The 18,155-nt window shown below is 42.6% G+C and overlaps 1 protein-coding gene and 1 pseudogene across 2 annotated transcripts in view; one reads left to right on the top strand and one right to left on the bottom strand.

Moving 5' to 3' along the window:
• Window positions 1–3,245: 3,245 nt before the first annotated feature.
• On the bottom strand, window positions 3,246–4,388 carry LOC134810803 (histone-lysine N-methyltransferase SETMAR-like; annotated as a pseudogene).
• Window positions 4,389–13,507: 9,119 nt separating this feature from the next.
• Window positions 13,508–18,155, top strand: part of TDRP (testis development related protein) — a 55,404-nt gene continuing 50,756 nt past the window's right edge. The window contains exon 1 of one of the 2 annotated variants that reach the window (XM_009454724.5): window positions 13,508–14,126. In XM_009454724.5, the coding sequence (XP_009452999.1) occupies window positions 14,019–14,126 (108 nt within the window). In that variant the 5' untranslated portion in view covers window positions 13,508–14,018. The remainder of the gene's footprint in view (window positions 14,127–18,155) is intronic. The other variant, XM_016959033.3, reaches the window with a different exon arrangement.

The following is an 18,155-nucleotide window of genomic DNA, read 5'->3' as shown; positions in this document are numbered from 1 at the left end:
CTGGTCCTTAATAAACAAGAGGGAACACAACAAGTAATAGATTTACATTGTTCAGAGGAAAGAAGGACATTTCACTGATGGCAACTCTCTCCCGGACCAAACTTTAGTCAGCCTCCTGAGCCCTCCCCTCCACCAGGCCTGACCCGGGGCTTCTGTCTCCACCTGCAGGGCCCATCTTTAGCAAGAACTCTGCTAGGTTGGTTTATCCAGATCCCCCCACTCTCAATATCTGATCACGCTTAATATCAGTCAAATTCCTTATCCCCACCCTCCCCCAGGAATCACCCTGGCCTGTCTTCAGAAGATTCCTAGTCACTCAGCTTAGCCAGAATCCCCCTTAACTCTTATGTTTCCTCTCAGCATTTTTCATCCACATACCCCCACACTGCTCCTTTGCTATAAACTCCCACTTTTCCTTGCTGTATTTGGAACTGAGTCCATCCTTTCTTTGCCACTGCCAAACTCCCGTTGCAGTGGTCCCTGCAGCTGTTACGGTGACCCCTGCATAAAGTCTTCCTCTCTGTCTTAACACCTGCCATGGATGACTTTTTAACACCTTTAACAACAATTATAATTTTTAAAAAGGAAATATTACCCTTGTTAATTAAGATATTGGGAATGACTCATACAAGACACCAGATACAAATGTGCTTTGAAAATAAAGCCTGCTGAGCAAGTGCAAGTGTATTTATTGTTCTTATAATTGTATAATTTCCTTGCAGTGAAGTGGGAATTAATGAAAAGACAATGGCCTCTGGTATGGTACTGAGAGCATGGTGGTCACCACTGGCCTCAGCAAGGTGAGGCACCTTGGATGGGGGCACTCTTCTGGGAGGGGGCCCTAGGGGCTGGGGTGGGGCACTCCTGCTTTTCCTTGCCTTCATACTTCATTTAGGAATGTGAGTGGGGAAGGCTGTCCTGAGGAGGAATTAGGGCTGTGTCCAGATCCCCTGAGCAGCCTCAACACCCCACACAGAGCTTGTCTGCCAATGAACTAGTGGGTTAATGGTTTTAGTGCTTCACACATTGCATGCGTCCATTCTGTGCTAGTGTGGCTCTGCAGGTGGTGGGGGTGTCATTCTCAGGGTGTGAGTGAAGAGCTGAGGCTCAGGGTTGGGCAGGCACTCAACCTCCCCAGCCTCACAGTGACTTGCATGACATCTCAGTGCCGATATTGTGCCCCATCCCTGTCTCATCTGTTCATCTCTGTGACCCCATGAAGAAATATCATCCCTATCTTATAGGATGATCATAGCTACAATGCTAAAATGCCTTGCTCAAGGTCACAACAGTGAGGAAGCTATAGAGCAAAATTATTTATATTTGTCAAATAACTTTTTAATTTGAAAAATATAGAAAAGTAGCAAGACAAAAAACAAATTTTGTATATATATGTGATTGTTAGCATTATTATGGTGTACATTATATTTAATGGCAGAAGTATGACCTTTTATATATGCACATTATTATGTATATATTTGGATATGGTCACAAAGGTTATGGTAGGGCTTTGAACATGAAAAATAGGAGAAATGAATTAGAAAATATCAATCATATTTAATTTAAATTTGTTGTAAATTCCCTATCTGTTGCAATGTTTAAATGTTTTACATTTTATAGAGTACTAAATTTCTTAAAAATTCAAAACAGCAGATAAGTTTTAAACACTTTGCCTGCATAACATATACTAGATATGTAAGGCTTATACAAAATGTGTGTGTGTGTTATAATTCATGCATCTATGACTATATAAACCAAAGTGGAATTTTCTCACTCTGTTCCCCCAAGCTTACCCACCACAGGTAACCAGCATTACAGTTTGGTGGAAATCCTTTCAGATTGTGCTTTCTTAGCAGAGCTAAAATTGCAGTCCAGGTCAATTTGCTCTGGTCTTTCCATTAAATATGATAATGTATATAACATACTAACAAATGCCTGGCATAGAGAAAGCAGTCAATATTAGATGTAACTTTTATTTTTATTTTGTTAATACTGTTCACTGAAGAGAATTGATCAATTAGTGAATATTTATTTGGCAAATACTTTGTTCTTACACTACAGCAGACATGGTATAGTCATAGAAGAATGTATATGAGAAGGTTTACAGAAGGTAGGCAAGGGTATAGAATGTTATATTAACATACTCTTACAGTTTCAGGTAGTGCAGAGAGAAATTTGGGTAGATACAAATATAAATTTTAATGTATCAGGATATGAAGGCTGATTTTTAAGGCCATATTGATCTTAAAGTTCACAGGTTACTGAACTGTCCAGATATTATTGATTGTTTCCTTGATATTAATAAAAACCACTTTCAGGGGAGTGGAAGTTTCTATGTGAGTCTCACTTTAACTTGGTGAATATAACCACTAGGTGTAGGGAGCACAGACTCTGTTGGACACTCATGCCCTCCGTGCTCCATAGGTGTCTGAGGAATGAGTACCATGGCAAAACATAATCCACCTCATTGATTTCAAAGTCTGAGAGGAGGGGACTGGCCCACCTAGCCCATTGGGGCTACCACCACGTGGGAACCAGAGGGTTGTCCCTCCACTACTACTGCCATTGCCCATGTCATGCTTGCTACCAGGGGCCCAAGGACCTACCCACTCCCCTGGCCCACCACTGTCACCACTGGCACCTAAGCAAGCCACCTGGAGGACAAAGAATTGGCTCACATAGACCGGCTAACATCAGTGCCAGAAGAAGGTGCCCTGGCAAGGACAGGCATGCCTGACCTGCTGCTGCCACCACTGGGGCCTGAGGACTGGCTGACCTGGTGTCCCTGTCTCCAGCAAAACTCTACCACAGCCTCCACTAACAATTGCACCCTAAGCCACTGAGGAAATCACAGATACCACTGACACTATTTATAGCCAAAGAAATCATATGGAGACTAGACCACTGCATGCATCCAGAATCAAAGCCAAAGTGCCCTACCCAACCAAAAGCATAGATACATCTTCAGAAAAAATCCTATCCTACAAAAGTCAATTTAAAAAATTGGAAAAAGCAACTGTTATACCAGATACACAGATACAAACATGAGGATGCAAGAAACATAAAAAAGCAAGGAAATATGACACCTCTAAAGGAATATAATAATTTTCCAGCAATGAAAAAAAAAGCTGTAAAATCCTGGAAAAAAATTCAAAATAATGATATTAAAGAAGTTCAGCAAGATACAAGAGAACACAGATAAACAAATAAATCAGAAAAACAGTTTAGAATATAAATGAGAAATTTACCAAAGATAGATATCATAAAAAAGAACCAAGTATTAGTTTGGTGCAAAAGTAATTGCAGTTTTGGACCATGAATGTTAAATCATTAAAACTAGGCTCAAACACGTCTTTATTAATCAAAACAGGAACCATTACAATCAACACATTTTAGCCAATGAGAAATAAGGTTGTTTATTCCGGTAGTGTAAAACTCTGTGCTTTGGGATTTGATGAACTCTTGGAAAGCATTTTCTGCATCCTGCGGGTTGTGGAGGCATTTTCCCAGAAAAAGTTGTCAAGGTGCTTGAAGAAGTGGTAGTCGATTGGCAAGAGGTCAGGTGAATATGGCAGATGAGGAAAAACTTCGTAGCCCAATTCGTTCAACTTTTGAAGCAGTTGTGCAATGTGCAGTCAGGCGTTGTTATGGAGAAGAATTGAGCCCTTCTGCTGACCAATGCTAGGTGAAGGCATTGCAGTTTTCAGTGCATCTCATTGATTTGCTGAGCATAATTCTCAGGTGTAATGGTTTTGCTAGGATTCAGATAGCTGTAGTGGATTAGACCAGCAGCAGACCACCAAACAGTGACCATGACCTTTATTTTTGGTGCAAGTTTAGCTTTGGGAAGTGCTTTGAAGCTGCTTCTCAGCCCAACCACTAAGCTAGTCATCGCTGGTTGTCATATAAAATCCAGTTTTCATTGCACGTCACAATCCAAACGAGAAATGGTTCATTGTTGTTGCATAGAATAAGAGAAGATGACACTTCAAGATGACGATTTTTTTAAATTTTCCCTCAGCTCATGAGCACTCACACTTATTGAGCTTTTTCACCCTTCCAATTTGCTTCAAATGCTGAATGACCACAGAATGGTCGATGTTGAGTTCTTTGGCAACTTCTCGTGTACTTGTAAGTGGATAAGCTTTAATGATTGCTCCCAACTGGTGGTTGTCAACTTCTGATGGCCAGCCACTGTGCTCCTCATCTTCAAGGCTCTTGTCTCCTTTGCAAAACTTCTTGAACCACCATTGCACTGTACATTCATCAGCAGTTCCTTGGCCAAATGTGTTATTGATGTTGTGAGTTGTCTCCACTGCTTTATGGCGCATTTTGAAATCAAATAAGAAAATCACTCAAATTTGCTTTTTGTCTAACATCATTTCCATAGTCTAAATAAATATAAAACAAACAGCAAGTAGTGTCATTAGCAAAAAACATAAAGCGGTGTACGTTAAAATGATGTATAACATAACCACATTTATTTAAGACTGTATTCCAATATCAAATGGCAAATTCCAACAATGCCAAAACCACAATTACTTTTGTACCAACCTAATAGAAATTCTAAAACTGAAGAACTTATTGAATGAAAAAAATATGTATTAAATATGTATTTGAAAGCTTCCCCAATAGATCAAGCAGAAGAAAAAAATTTCAGAACGTGAAGACAGATCCTTTGAAATAACCCAGTCAGACAAATATTAAAACAAAAGAATAAAAAGGAATGAATAAAGACTACATGACAAATGGCACTCCACAAAGTGACCAAATATTCAAATTTTCAGTGTCCATGAGGGTAAAAAGCAAACAAAAGGGATAGAAAACTTTTAAACAAAATAACAGCTAAAAATTTCCCAACTCTAACAAGAGGTTTAGATATTCAGACACAGGAAGCTCAGAGATCCCCAAATGGATACAATTCAGAAAGGTCTCCATAGCACCTTATAGTCAGACTGTCAAAGGTCAAAGGCAAAAACAGAATTCTAAAAACAGAAAGAGAAAAGCATCTTGTCACTTATAAGGGAAACTCCATCAGACTAACAGCATATTTCTCAGCAGAAACCTTACAGGTCAGGAGATAATTGGACAATATAGTCACTGTGCTGAAAGAAAAAATGTTAGTCAAGGATACTGTACTCAGCAGAGTTATAGTTCATAGATGAAGGAGAAATAAAGTCTTTCCCAGATAAACAAAAGCAGAAGGAAGTAATCACCACTAGACTGGCCCTAAAAGAAATACTTAAGGGAGGCTGTATTAGTCTGTTTTCATGCTGCTGATAAAGGCATACCGGAGACTGGGCAATTTACAAAAGAAAGAGGCTTAATGGACTTACAGTTCCACGTGGCTGGGGAAGCCTCAGAATCATAGTGGAAGGCAAGGAGGAGAAAGTCATGTCTTACATGGATGGCAGCAGGCAGAGAAAGAGAGTTTGTGCAGGAAAACTCCTGTATTTAAACCCATCAGATCTCATGAGACTTACCACTATCATGAGAACAGCACGAGAAAGACTCATCCCCATGATTCAATTATCTCCCACCAGCTCCCTCCCACAACATGTTGGAATTATGGGAGCTACAAGATGAGATTTGGGTGGGGACACAGAGCCAAACCATATCAGAGGCCTACATCTCAAAGTAAAAGGACAATACCTGCCATCATGAAAACACATGGAAGTATAAAACCCACTGGTAGAACCAATATTCAAATAAGGAAGAGAAAGGAATCAAATGTTACCACTACAGGAAACCACAAAACCACAGTGACAAACAATAAGACAAAAAGAAAAGAACAAAGGATATACAAAACAACCAGAAATCAATTAATAAAATGACAAAGATAAGGCTTCATATATCAATAATTACCTTCAATGTAATGGATTAAACTTTTCACATAAAATATACACGTAAGTTGTGTGGATTTAAAAATGACCTTTAAGTGCACAATAGACAACTGTTGAAACAAACGAACAAAAATATGACCTAAGTATGTACTGTGTACAAGAAAGTCACCTCACTTGTAAAGTGAGACACATATAGTCTGAAAGCAAAGGGATGGAAAAAGATATTCCATGCAAATGGAAACCAAAGGTAAGCAGGAGTAGTTATACTTATATCAGATAAAACACACTAAGTGAAACATAGTAAAAAAAAGACAAAGAAGGTCATTATATAATGATAAAGGGATTAATTCAGCAAGAGGATATAACAATTCTAAACATATATGCACCAAACACCATAGCACCTAGATAAATAAAGCAAATATTAGATCTCCAGGGAGAGCAAGACTCCAATACGATAATAGGTGAAAACTGCAACACCCCACTCTCAGCATTAGGCAAATCATCTACACAGAAAATCAGCAAAGAAGCATGGGGGTTTAAACTGTACTTTAGACCAAATAGACCAAACTGACATTTAGAGAACATTTCACCCAACAACTACAGAATATACATTCTTCTCATCAGCACATGGAACATTCTCCAGAATAGACCATATGTCGGGATACAAAACAAGTCTCGACAAATTTTTAAAAATCAAAATCATACCAAATATCTTCTCAGACCACAGTGAAGTAAAACTATAAATCAATAACAAGAAGAACTTTGAAAACTGTACAAATACATAGAAATTAAGCCACATGCATCTGAATGACCACTGAGTCAAGGACGAAATTAAGAAGAAAATAAAAAAATGTTTTGAAATAAATGAAAATCAAAACACAACATATCAAAGCCTATGAGATAACAAAAAACCAGTGCTAAGAAGGAAGTTTACAGCTATAAATACTTACATCAAAAAAGTAGAAAGGCTAGGCATGGTGGCTTATTCCTGTAATCCCAGCACTTTGGGAGGCTGAGGTGGGAGGATTGCTGAGGACAGGAATGAGGCCACCTGGGTAGCACAGTGAGACCTCATCTCTACAAAAAAAGTAAAAAAAATTAGTTGAGTGGGCTGGGCAAAGTGGCTCACGCCTGTAATCCCAGCACTTTGGAAAACTGAGGCAAGAGGATCACTTGAGGTCAGGAGTTCGAGACCACCCTGGCCAACATGGTGAAATCCCGTCTCTACTAAAAATAAAAATAAAGAAACAAATTAAAAAGCCAGGCCTGGTGGCAGGCGCCTGTAATACCAGCTACTTGGGAGGCTAAGGCAGGAGAATCTCTTGAACCCAGGAAGCAGAGGGGGCAGTGAGCTGATATCAAACCACTGCACTGCAGCCTGGACAATAGAGCAAGACTCCATCTCCGAAAAAAAAAAAAATTAGCTGAGTGTGGTGGTGCATACCTGTAGTCCCAGCTACTTGGGAGACTGAGATGGGAGGACCACTTGAGCATAGGAGTTTGAGGCTGCAGTGAGCTGTGATCATGCCATTGCACTCCAGCCTGGGTGACAGAGTGGGACCCTGTCTCGAAAAAAAAAAAGAAAAAAAAGTAGAAGTATTTCAAATAAACAGTGTAATGATGCAACTCAACGTACTAGAAAACTAACAAAAAAACCAAACCCAAAATTGGAAGAAGGAAATAAATAATAAAGATCAGAGCAGAACAAAATCAAATGGAGACTTTAAAAAGATAGAAAGGAACAACAAAAGAAAAAGGTGTTTTTTTGAAAAGATGAGCAAAATTGATAAACTGCTAGCTATACTAAACAAGAAAAAAAGAGAGAAGATCCAAATATAATCAGAAATGAAAAAGTAGGCATTACAATTGATACCACAGAAATTCGTAAGATAATTAGAGGCCCTTATGAACCACTATATATTAACAATCTGGAAAACCTAGAAGAAATGGATAAATTTCTGGACACATACAAGCTACCAACATTGAATCAGGAAGAAACAGAAAATCTGAACAGACCAATAATGAGATTGGATCAGTAATAAAATGTCTCCCCACAAAGAATAGTCTAGAACTGGATGGCTTTACTGCCAAATTCTACCAAACTTACGAAGAAGAATTAACACAAATTCTCCTCAAGTGATTCCAAAAAATTAAAGAGGAAGGAATTCTCCCTGACTCTTCCTATGAAGCCAGCATTATTCTGATACCAAAACCAGACAAGGATGCAACAGAAAAAGAAAACTACAGGTCAATATCCTTGATAAACATAGATGCAAAACTCCTCAACAAAATACTATCAAAATGTATCCAACAGCATATCAAAAAGATGATACACCATAATCAAGTGGAATTGATCTCAGAGATGCAAGAATGGCTTAACATACATAAACCAGTAAAGGTGATACATTACATCAACAGAATGAAGGACAAAAACTATATGAAAATAGATGCAGAAAAAACATTTGATAAAATTTAACATCCCTTTGTGATAAAAACTCTCAACAAATTAGGCATTGAAATAATATACCTCAATACATTAAAGGCCATGTGACAAACCCACAGCTACCATCAAAGTGAATTAGGAAAACAGAAAGCCTTTCCCTTAAGAATTGGAACAAGACAAGAATAACCACATCTACCATTCCTGTTTAAGATAGTACTGAAAGTCCTAACCAGAGCAATCAGGCAAGAGAAAGAAATAAAATGCATCCAAATTGGAAAAGAGGAAGTCAAATTGTCACTCTTTGCACATAACATGATCTTATATTAGAAAAACCTAAAGATCATAACTTGATCTTACATTAGAAAAAACTAAAGAAAAACCAAAATACTCTTAGATCTGATAAATGCAGTTATACTGCAGAATACAAAATGAACATACAAAAGTCAGTAGTATTTCTATATACCAATAATGAAATAGCTGAGAAAGAAATAAAAAAGGCAATCCTATTTGCAATAGCTGCAACAAACAAACAAATAAATAAAACAATGCTAGGAATAAGTTTAACCAAGGAGGTGAAATACCTCTACAAGGAAAGCTACAATACACCGATAAAAGAAATTGAAGAGGACACAAACAAATGGAAGGACATCCCATGTTCATGAATTGGAAGAATTAATATTGTTAAAATGACCATACTGTCCAAAGAAATCTACAGATTCAATGAAAACCATATCAAAATATCAATATAATTTTCACAGGAAAAAATCCTAAAATTCATATGGAACCAAAAGAGAGCCGCAACAGCCAAAGCAATCCTGAGTAAAAAAGAATAAATCAGGAGTCATCACACTACCTACCTTCAAAATATATTACAAGGCTATAGTAATCAAAATAGCATGGAATTGGTATAAAAACAGACACAAACACCAATGGAACAAAATAAAGAGCCCAGAAATAAATCTTTGTATTTACAGCCAAATTATTTTTGATAAAGGCACCAAGAACAGACATCGGGGAATGGACATGCTCTTCAATAAATGGTGCTAAGAAAACTGGATATTCATATGCAGAAAATTGAAACTGGACTCCTATTTCTCCCAAAATACAAAGATCAACTCAAATGGATAAAGACTTAAATGTAAGACCTGAAACTATAAAACTCCTAGAAGAAAATGCAGAAAAAACACTTCAGGACATTGGTCTAGGCAAAGATTTTATGGCTAAGACCTCAATGGCACAGGCAATAAAATCACAAATAGGCAAGTGGTACCAAACCAAAAATGCTCCTGCACAGCAAAAGGAACGATTAACAGAGTGAAGAGACAACGCATTGAATGGTAGAAAATATTACAAACAATTCGTCTGACAAGGAACTAATATCCAGAACATAGAAGGAACTAAAACAACTAAACAGTAAAAAAATAATAACCATCCCATTAGAAAGTAGGCAAAGGACATGAATAGACATTTCTCAAAAGAAGACATACTTACAAATGGCCAACAAGTATATGAAAAAATGCTCAACGTCACTAATTATCTGGGAAATGCAAATCAAAACCACAATGAAATATCATCTTACTCCAGTTATAATGGCTATTACTAAAAAGACAAGAAATAGGCCGGGTGTGGTGGCTCACGCCTGTAATCCTAGCACTTTGGGAGGCCGAGGTGGCCAGATCACGAGGTCAGGAGATAGAGACCATCCTGGCTAACACGGTGAAACCCCGTCTCTACTAAAAATACAAAAAATTAGCCGGGCATGGTGGCACGCGCCAGTAGTCCCAGCTACTCGGGAGGCTGAGGCAGGAGAATCGCTTGAACTCGGGAGGCGGAGGTTGCAGTGAGCCGAGATCGTGCCACTGCACTCCAGCCTGGGTGACAGAGAGAGACTCCGTCTAAAAAAAAAAAAAGAAAAGAAAAAAATAGACAAGAAATAACAGATGCTGGCATGGATGTGGAGAAAAGGGAGCTTATACACTGTTGGTGAGAATATAAATTAGTACAGCCATAGAGATTTCTCAAAAAAAAAAAAAAAAAAAAACCCACTAAAAATAAGCTACCATATGATCCAGCAATCCCACTATTGGATATTTATCCAAAGGAAAGAAAATTGTTATATCAAAGGGATATTTGCATACCCATGTTTATTGAAGCATTAATCACAATAGTAAAGATATGGAGTCAACCTAAGTGTCCATCAACAGATGAATGGATGAAGAAAATGTGGTGCATATACAGAATGGAATAGTATTTGGTCATAAAAAGGAATCATATCCTGTCATTTGCAGCAACATGGATGGAACTGGAGATCATTATGTTAAGTGAAATAAGCCAGACATAGACAAATATCACACGTTCTCACTCATATGTGAGCGCTAAAAAAAAATCCTGATATCCTGGAGGTAGAGAATAGAATGGTAGTTACCAGATGCTGGGAAGGTGTGTATGTTGGGGGAGAAGTAAAGTCAGGTTGGTTAATGAGTACAAACATGCAGTTAGAAGGCAATGTTTGATAGGAGAGTAGTGTAGCTATAGTTAGTAACAATGCATTGTATAGTCCAAAATAGCTAGAAAGGAAAACCTGAAATATTACCAACACATAGAATTGAAAAATACCCAAGTTGATATATACCCCAAATATCCTAACTTGATCATTACACATTCCATGCTTGTAACAATATATCAAATGTACCCCCAAATATGTAAAATATTATGTATCCATTTTTTAAAAAAGTCAGAGGACTGAGGGTACAACTGTCTTAAGATCCAGCCTCTGCCGAATCACCTCCATGGATAAGAAACTTGTAGTTTTTAAACAGCTTTGGTTGCTAGAAAGTTCTATATGGCACCCCAAACCCCACTCCTATTTAAAATTAAGTTTGCCAGAGCAAAATCTCACTAAATTGAGCCTTATGCATTTTGAATTCAGAGAGAGATGACACGCTTGATCTTTACTTAGTAAAAAATTAGAGTTCCTGTACCAGTGAATTTTCAGTGGCCAAATTAGCCAATAAGGGCAATTCAGTTTAAAATGAATAGCTTCCTTCAACTGAGGCCTCAGCAGATGAAAAGGTTGTTTAACCATGACTTTCTCGATCCCAAAATGGATTTTTAGTGGTAACAATTGTATTTTTATGACACTGGATTGTGTAAAGTATGCCTCTTATGGACCTTAACAATAGCATGACTTAATTATATAAAACTCATAGAGGAGCTAATGAATGAACTGAGTCAAATTCATAGTACTCGGGAAAGTTCTTCTCAAAATTCCAGAAATGCCTGCTGCTCCGTAACAGCCGTTTCACCGGCTTCTCCCACCCAACCCCCTTCCCTCTCATTTGTGCCAGGCCTTTAGGTTGTAGATATCCTGACCAGCTGTGCTCTTCTTCAGAAGAAAACTAAATGTCTAAAATATTCAGTAAGTTAGCTTTTTTATTTAGCAAGCCTCACCTTCTTCCAGATTGTCATAGATTTGCAGGGGATTACAGTTTAATGACAATTCATGGAGTGGATGTTGCTAGACTGAGAGGAAGCCAGCTGTCTGGGCATAAGCCCTGTGTTCCTTCGCATTAGCCAGGGGGATTTGTGTTATTTGTCCAAGTGTTCTGAGTTGGTTTTCTGTGTTTTATTTGTAGCGTCTTTATATGGGCTGTGTTTGGATCCTGACTTTGTTTTGCAACCTCTGCTTGATAGTTTTTGCCTTTCATCAGTTTGTGCTTGCGATGTGCTTATTTTGACAGCACCCCGGAGCCACACCATGCCATCTTGCATTTGCAATTTTCTAAGCCCCCTAGCCCAGGAGGCCAGGCCTAGTAGGCCTTGTTTGAAAAGGAGCATATATACATTTTTAACATTCTTCTTATTTGCGTGAAGAGGAACTCTCAAATTTAGTTTGTACTGGGTGGAGTGGTCCTTAGTAGGCGCCAGTGTTTAATTCTATTTCGTGATGTTTGTGGCCGGTAGGTTTAGCGGTCACCGGGGGAGGGAGGGATGTGGGAGGGGTGCTGCCCTCCTCTCTGGGTGACGGTATAGTTAGGTTAGTATCGTTAGGTTATTATCTGGCTCTTCCCACTCGGCTGGGGGCTCCTGCCAGGCCCAGCCCCCGCCCTCCCTGTGCGTCCCGCGCCAGGGCCCCAGGTCCCCCCAGGCCTTGGGCACGGGCGCCACCCCCTCGGTTCTCCGGGATCCTGGCCGGCATCTCCCAAAGACAATTCAGAGCCCCTTCCATCTTAAAAGCTTTGCTGCTCATCACTTCTGGGAAACTCAAAATGTACATTTCATTTTTTTAAGAGTCGTAAAGTTACGAAGCTTGCAGTTTTCAAGGGAGCTCATAGTTCTGGATCCTCCTTCAAAATGCGCTTTTACATGACTGAACACATGAATACATATTTGGTGTGAGAAAGAAGCGATACGAAGCGCGTCGCGGGAAAAATTAATTTGCTGGGCGGGAGCGGACGCCCAGAATCCCCCGTTCCCGCGGCTCCGTCCCGGGATCGGGGGTCGCCTCGCCGGCTCCTTTCGGCCTGGGAACCAGGCGGTTCTGCCCTCAGGAATCTGTGGGCGCCTCTCCCGCTCCTGATTCTGACAAAGCCATAGCCACGCGGGAAAACGTTCTCCGGGCCCTGCGCCCCAACCTGGGCGCCGCGGGGGTCCCAGGGGTTCTGCGCGGCCCGGCACCACGGCCCCATCCCCGCCCCCCACCGCCGTCAGTCCGGGCCGAGCCCGCGGCGCCCCAGGCCCCAGCGGCCCCACCGCCCACCAAGGCTGGGCGAGGCTTCCTCCCGGCGCCCCCACTATCCCGCGACCTCGGGCGCCGGAGGGGACGAGTCCCGGATGCCCGGCGCCGAGGCCCCGAGGGATGCCCTGAAGCGCTGGGGTACAGGCGCCTCTCCGCGGACTGTGCGCCCTCCACCTTCCCCTCAGCCTTGCCGCTGCCTGAGCGCCAGCGGCGCGCATGCGCCCGGCGCTCCCGGCCGTTGCCTTGGTGACCCGAGCGGACGTGGCCACGCCCTCCGGCCAGGGTCGGGGAGCGGGTGGGGGGAGGGGGCAGCCCAGGAGTAAGTGGGGGTCGGCGGGGGAGAAGGAGAGAACCGGGAGAGGGGAATTTGCGGGGGCCGGGTGGGGGCTCGGGGGTAGAGGAGGACCCAGGGAACCGGGGATAGGGCAGGGCTAGGGGCTCGGTGGGGGCTCAGGATGGGGGCGTTTCCGGGTGAGGAAGCAGCTAGGGGCGGGTAGGTGGGGGTCAAGGTGGGGGGACCAGGTGACGGGGTAGCCTGGGGTGAGGACGTCGTTCAGTAGAACAGTGAAGGGCGAGGGTCTCGCCGGGGCGGTGGCGGGGACCACACTGGGAGGAGGGGGCCGGGGTTGACCTTTCTGTGGGGGATGGGATTCGGAGCCCCGTCGAATTTGGGGGTGGGTCTGGTCCTGGGGAAGGTTTGGGGGCGGGTCTGGTCTTCGGAAGGGTTTGGGGCGGGCCTGGTCCTGAGGAGGGCTTGGAGCGGGCCTGGTTCTGGGGATGGTTTGGGGGCGGGCCGGGTCCTGGGGAGGGTTTGGGGCGGGCCTGGTGGGGAGGGGGCGGGCCTAGTTCTGGGGGTGCCCCGCCCCCGCCTAGCCCCGCCCGGCCCACTGGGCCCGCGTCCCGCAGGAGCCGCAGGCAGAGCGTCCGGCGGCCGGGAGGGACGCGGACCCACAGCCCGACGCACGGACGGAGGGACGCCGGAGCCCGCCTGACCATGTGGAAGCTGGGCCGGGGCCGAGTGCTGCTGGACGAGCCCCCCGAGGAGGAGGACGGCCTGCGTGGGGGGCCGCCACCGGCCGCCGCCGCCGCCGCCCAGGCGCAGGTGAGGGGGTGCGCAGGTGGGGAGTGCTAGTAGGCCGGGGGCGCGCAGGTGGAGGGCGAGGGTGGGCGGCGCGCAGGTGGAGGTGCGGGTAGTTGGGGGCACAGTTTGGGCGGGCCAGGTGAGGTTGGGGCCGCGTAGCTCCGGGGCGCGGCCCGCTAGGTGCCCGAGTGCGGAGTCGGAGAACTTGACCCGAGGCTGGTCCTGGGCTGAGTTGCCGCTGTGGTCCGCGTGGACCCACTCCCCGCTTAACTGGCCAGGGCTGCCGGCGTTTTCGCCGCTTGCAGGGGCCCATTGCCCCCTACACGTGTTACTCGGGGCGCAGTCCCAGGAGAGCGGGGACGCAGGGCGCGCACCCCGCGGCGCGGGCGTCGTGGGCCCGGGACGCAGAGGTCCACGCCGGGTGCTCGCGTCCCGGGTGGAGCTGGCGGAGAAGGCCTGAATCATCGCGCATCCGGACGGCCTCCTCGCGGACACTAAGCAGCTTTGGACGACCATAGCTCAATGTTAAGTGGGCTAAATGTTTGTTTGCATGACAAGTATTTTCTTAAATCCTCGATTTTTCTGAAGGAAGCCGGCAGAAGTCCTTTGTACTGAAAACTGAAAGGCCTTTACCTGACGAGTGTAGAGATATGTTTGGTATGTCTAGAATTTTGTAATTGAAAGGGCTCCCAGGTGGGCCCTGTGTGCCTTAGACGTGCCCTCCCCCACCCCCTCCCCCCCTCCTCCCTTTTTCCATTGCAGTGCTCTTTTTCATGTACAATGAAATTTAGGTCAGAAATCCAGCATTCTGGATCATAAAATATTTCTTTCTGTTAAACGTGTGGCAACTTCCTCCTGATGCTGTTAAGGCCGAATGGAAGCTAAGGATTTGTACCTGTCTTCCGAGGACTTGGAAATAGTTTCTGAGCAGAAGAGTTTCTCTTAGGGTCTGGAGTTGTTTCTTCTTGATAGACATTTCCTATGAACGTTAAATTCCATTCCTAACTTATGGAAAATGGAGCCGATTATGTTAAGCGCTTAAATATGGTTACGATCTGAACTTGTCTGAGAAATTTCTTTTAGGTAGCGTTAGTGCTTACGTGCCTTTTTTTTTTTTTAATTTCAGAATGTTATAGTTACTCTAAACAGCTCTCTTCTTGAATGTAATGATGAGAATTTATATGTGCCTACAGAGTTAACTGGAGAAGCTACAAATAACTAATGTTGGTCAAAGATGAGCCATATTATTGTTTCTGGATAGAGCCTTGAGAATTTTAAACTGAGTCTTCCTATGTTCTCCCATTTTTCCTAATGAATCCTGAAACCCACTTTTTTTCCTTAAGTTTTTATTTTTTATTTTGAGACAGGGTCTTGCCCCGTTTACTAGGCTGGAGTGCAGTGGCGCAGTCTCGGCTCACTACGGCCTCAACCTGCCTGGGCTCAAGCTATTCTCCTCCCTCAGCCTCTGTAGTAGCTGGGACTACAAGTGCGCACCACCTCACCTGGCTAATTTTAAAAAACCGTTTTTGTGGAAATGGGGTCTTGCTATGTTGTCCAGGCAGATCTGAAACTCCTGGGCTCACGTGATCCGCCCGCCTCAGCCTCCCAAAGTACTAGGATCACAGGCGTGAGTCACCACGCCTGGCCTTAAGTTCTTATTTTGAAAAATTTCTAACATGCAGAAAAGCAGAAGAATAGGAGATTCTTCCTCGTATCCTCCAGCTAGATTCAATTGCTGGCAGTGCCTTCGTTAAAGCTCCTTTTCTGATCTTCTCTTTACACAATTGTCATCTATACTTTTTTTTTTTTTTTTTTTGAGATGAAGTTTCGCTCTTGTCGCCCAGGGTGGGGTGCAGTGGCGTGATCTCAGCTCACTGCAACCTCCCGGGTTCAAGTGATTCTCCTGCCTCAGCCTCTTGAGTAGCTGGGATTACAAGCATGTGTCACCACGCCTGGCTAATTTTGTATTTTTAGTAGAGACAGAGTTGTCCATGTTGGTCAGGCTGGTCTCGAACTCACGACCTCAGGTGATTTGCCCTCCTCGGCCTTCTAAAGTGCTGGGATTACAGGCGTGAGCCACCGCGCCTGGGCTGTTATATGTACGTCTGAAGTGTGTGTTGGTTTTGGGGGGAAGAAACTTTAAATGTTTTTTTCAGGTATCCAGTTTTAGGTGCCCAGCAAATTTGAGGAGAAAGTACAGAGAGTTCTCATGGGTCCCCAGCCCCCCACTATCATCACCCCCACAGAATGGTGTGTTTGTTACAATCTGTGGACCTACACTGGCTCATGGTCCTCACCTGAGAGGGCTCACTCGTTGTGCATTCTGTGGTTTGGACAAATGTGTACTGACGTTTGCCCACCATTGTAGTGTCACACACAGGAGTTTTGCTGCCTTAGAGACCCTCTGTGCACCCTCCTTCCCCGGAACCCCTGGCAAACAATGATCTTTGTACTGTCGCCATAGTTTTCCAGAATGTCATTTGGTTGCATTCACAGTGTGTAGCTTTTTCAGGAGGGCATGTTGGTTGCTTTCACGTTTTGGCAATTATGAATAAACATCAGTTTATTCATAGACCAGCTGTAAACATCAGGTGCAGGTTTTTGTGTGAATTTAAGTTTCCAACTTACTTGGGTAAATACCTAGGAGCCTGATTGCTGGATTGCATGGTGAGAGTGTTTAGTTTTATAAGAAACCGCCAAACCGTCTTCCAAAGTGGCTGCACCAGTTTGCACTCCCATGGACAATGAATGAGATTTCCTTTCGCTCCACCTCCTTGCCAGCATTTGGTGCTGTCAGTATCTAGATTTTGTCCATCCTAGTAGGTGTGTGGTGGTTTCTCTTTGTCTTGAATTGTGATTCCCTGATGATAAATGACATGAGCATCTTTTCAGACGCATACTTGTCATCTGTGTCCGTTTTTTGGTGAGGTGTCTGTTTAGATCTTTCTCCGCATTTTTTAATTAGGTGGTTTGATTTCTCATTGTTGAGTTTTAAGAGTTCTTTGTATGTTTTGGATACTAGTCCTTTATATGTATGTGTTTTATAAAGATTTTCTCCCAGTCTGTGGCTTCACATTCTCTTGACAGTGTCTTTTTCAGAGCAGAAGTTTTTAATTTTAATGAAGCTTCACTATGAATTATTTCTTTGATGGATGTGCCTTTGGTATTATATTGAAAAAGCCATCACTGTACCCAAGGTTTTCCCAGTTATGTGCTAGTTGTGAATTTTGACTGTGGTTATTAAGGTTATCCAAAGTTTGTGTTAAAAAACATTGCTATATAAAAATAGAGAAAATTTGTGTTAATTATGACAGATTAGTCTTATTCTAAATTTAGTTAATTTCTTCAAGAGGACTGATCTTTATTGCAAAGCTAACTTAGAATTAAGATGTTAGAATTAAATTAGAATTAAATTTTGAAATTCATGAAAAGTCATAAAACTTCTGCCTACAAAATTTTAAAGTTGAGAGAAGTAGGAATTAATATGCAAATAGGATTTAATGAATCTGTTAAATTCACTGTCATGTTAGAAGTTCTCAATTCTGTTTCATTCTTAGTCTTTTGTCCTACCCTCCAAATCTGTCAGTCAGTGTGATGTTAAACGTGCAGGTTGAGAGCACATTCTGCTTGATTCTAGAAAGGCATTCAGTTTGCAATCATATCTGTCCTGTTGCCTTTCTTGAACATCAGGTTACACACCTTTTTTTTTTTTTTTTACGTGAAAAAGTAGATAATATTAGGTTCCAATAAATTTGAAATGTGAAGCATTCAAAATTACTTAGATTTATGGGACACTTAACTATTACTAAAATAATTTTAACATTTTAGAAAATAAACTTCTCTGAGAATCTTTTTAGGCTATGGGCCCTTTTTTTTGGTCATAAATACACATCTATTTTGTATTAACATATAACCGCAAGGTTTATAAGGAGAATCATTCATTGCAATCCTTCAACAGAAAGACGCAAGTTTTAATGAATCTAATGTTACTTGAAGAAAAACTGCTAATGCATGTGGTAAAATATTTCTTGAGATTGTCAGGTCTTAACT

The sequence above is a fragment of the Pan troglodytes genome, chromosome 7, assembly GCF_028858775.2.
Source record: "Pan troglodytes isolate AG18354 chromosome 7, NHGRI_mPanTro3-v2.0_pri, whole genome shotgun sequence".
NCBI lineage: Eukaryota > Metazoa > Chordata > Mammalia > Primates > Hominidae > Pan > Pan troglodytes.
This window is presented reverse-complemented; position numbering and strand designations above follow the sequence as displayed.